At 36.8% G+C, this 2,682-nt stretch overlaps 1 protein-coding gene across 1 annotated transcript; it reads left to right on the forward strand.

The window, feature by feature from the left end:
- Positions 1–435: 435 nt before the first annotated feature.
- Positions 436–2,174, forward strand: LOC110722970. The gene is made up of 4 exons (XM_021902243.1): positions 436–659; positions 759–1,000; positions 1,109–1,641; positions 2,037–2,174. Exons 1-4 carry the CDS (start codon positions 436–438, stop codon positions 2,172–2,174), a joined length of 1,137 nt encoding a protein of 378 aa, XP_021757935.1.
- The last annotated feature ends 508 nt before the right edge of the window (positions 2,175–2,682 follow it).

The raw sequence follows: 2,682 nt of genomic DNA on the forward strand, positions 1-2,682 counted from the left end.
CCAACAAGTTTTCCATGTAAAATCTCTATTTGCACTTTTAGTTTTTGTTTGAGTTCCTTGATTAATTCCGCAAAAATTACCCTAGTTCTTCTACAATACAATTCGCCCCCCTCTTGTATTGTTCATTCGAGTTAACAATTTGTATCAAAGCTAGTTCCTCAAAGAAATCAGGAAACCCTGATGAGTTAAGTTCCTGGAAGCAATATGAACAATCACGAGAAACTGGAAGAAGGTTACTCTACGCAGCGTCCTCCTATGTTCAATGGGAAGTTCTACACCTATTGGCAGAACATGATGGAGATTTTTATCAAAGCTGACAACTACCAAGTTTAGATAGTTATTGAAGTTGGTGATTTTGAAATCACCAAAACTACTGGTGAAAATGAGGTAGTACCTAAACCCATGTCTGAATTTGATAAGGAAGATTTTGAAAAAATGGAAATTAATGCACTTGCTGTTAAATTACTTCACTGTGGTCTTGGACCTCATGAACACAATTGTGTTATGGGCTGTAAAAATGCTAAAGAAATTTGGGATTTACTTCAAGTAACATATGAAGGAACTAACGAGGTGAGACACTCTAAAATTGATCTGCTTAGGTCTAAACATGAACGTTTTGAAATGCAACCAAAAGAAACAATCCAGGAAATGTTAACCAGGTTTACTAACATTATTAATGAGCTTGTTTCTCTTGGAAAGCAAAGTCCTATTGATGAGCAGATCAGGAAATTTCTAAGAAGTCTCCCTTAAAATGAAAGATGGAGAGCCAAGGTGACTGCCTTACAAGAAACTAAGGACTTCACAAAGTTCAACATTGAGCAACTTGCTGGTTCCCTCATGACTCATAAGTTGCACTTAGGAACAAGCAACAATGAAGGAAACAAAGGAAAAGGCTTGGCTCTCAAAGCTAGTAATCCAGAAGATTTTGAAGTAGATGAAGAAGAGGCTGCCATGTTGGTGATAAGGTTCAAGATAATGTTCAATCGAAACAATAAAACAAGTATATTCACCAAAAAGTCCTCTACCTCAAAAGCTGACTCCAGATGTCACAAATGTGGATCTCTAGATCATTTCATTTGAGAATTCCCTCTGTGGGAAACTGAGAAAGGAAAAGGGAAGGCTAAGGAACAAAACAAGAGCAACAAAACTCCTTTCAACAAGACAGACATTAGGAAGGCTATGATAGCTGCTTGGGGAGATTCTGAGAGTGAAGATGAGGAGGAACAACCTGAAGAAGAAACATCCAATCTCTGTCTAATGGCCAAACGTGATGAAAAGGCTTACAATGAAGAACTAGCTAAAGATGTATTTGTCGATCCCAATCACCTTAGAACTCTTCCTAAAGAAGTACGTATTGATTTTATTTTAGAAATGGAAGATGACTGGAGAATTGATATTAAAAAGCTTAATGAGTGTGAAAAGGATCTCAAAGTCTACAAGGAACACAACGCCTGGATTGAGAACCAGCACACTGATATTCAAGGCAGATTCTTTGATCTTTTTGACAAGAATCTTCATCTAAAAGAAATAAATGAAAAACTCAAGTATGAAAATATTATTGTTAATGTAGAACTGAGTCAATATAAGCTTGCTAGTGCTGACTTAAATCGTCAAGTTCCTCTTCTGAATCATTGCCTAAATGTAATGAAGATTTTGAAAAATTAAAACACAATCTTGATGAGTTAAGAATTGAAAAGGCAAATTTGGAAAAGGAACTTGCTATCAGAAAAGAGAGAAGCACTAGTCATCTTGGCATACCTAAGTGGATTGAGAATGCTCAAACCAAAAGAACTAAAGGACTAGGATACATTCGATCTAAGAATAAAGGTAAAAAGAAATATGTTGATTTACCAAGCTATAAAGTGTGTTCCTTCTATGGGAAAACAGGTCACTTAGTAAATACTTGTTATAAAACGGAACAATCTGTTAGTAAGAATGTTAAGCAAGTTTGGGTTAGGAAATCTGACATTGCTTCAACATCCAAGGAACCCAAGGAAACCTGGGTTTCTGAAACTAATCAATAAGTTCTTTTCCAGGTTCTAGTGAGGGGGAACAACACGTGGTACCTCGACAGCGGTTGTTCAAAGCATATGACAGGAGACAAATCAAAATGCCTCTCACTTGAGGCCTATTCTGGAGGAACTGTGACCTTTGGAGTCAACAAGAAAGAATAAGTCATTGCAAAAGGAAAAGTAGGAAGGTCAAGTTCCCATTCAATTGAAAATGTACTATTGGTCAAGGGTTTGATGCATAATCTGCTGAGCATATCACAATTTTGTGATAAAGGAAACTCTGTAAGTTTTACTTCTGATTCATGCAACATCATTAATGACAAAAAGGAAGGGTTGTTCTTGAAGGAACTAGAAAAGGGAACACATATATTGTGGATCTCAATTTTGTCCCTAGGAACAACCTTACATGTCTGAGTGCCATTAATGATGATCCTTTATTATGGCATAAGTGTTTTGGACATGCTAGTTTCTCACTCATGGATAAACTTAGAGCGAGGAACTTGATCATAGGGCTTCCCTCATTCAAGTTCCTCATACAACATATATGTGATGCATGTGTGAGAGGCAAGCAAGTCATGTCATCTTTTAAAAGTAAAAAACATGGTGAGCACCAAAAAGCCATTGGAACTTATTCACATGGATTTGTGCGGTCCCATAAGTGTCCAAAGTA

Source organism: Chenopodium quinoa, unplaced genomic scaffold (assembly GCF_001683475.1).
Source record: "Chenopodium quinoa cultivar QQ74 unplaced genomic scaffold, ASM168347v1, whole genome shotgun sequence".
NCBI classification, from domain to species: Eukaryota; Viridiplantae; Streptophyta; class Magnoliopsida; order Caryophyllales; family Amaranthaceae; genus Chenopodium; species Chenopodium quinoa.

Coding starts and splice junctions, on each gene's coding strand:
- LOC110722970 (XM_021902243.1), top strand. CDS start 436: ATGGAAATTAATGCACTTGCTGTTAAATTACTTCACTGTGGTCTTGGA. Junction 1,001..1,108: donor CAATCGAAACAATAAAACAA/GTATATTCACCA, acceptor AAACTGAGAAAG/GAAAAGGGAAGGCTAAGGAA. Junction 1,642..2,036: donor TTCTGAATCATTGCCTAAAT/GTAATGAAGATT, acceptor GTTCTTTTCCAG/GTTCTAGTGAGGGGGAACAA.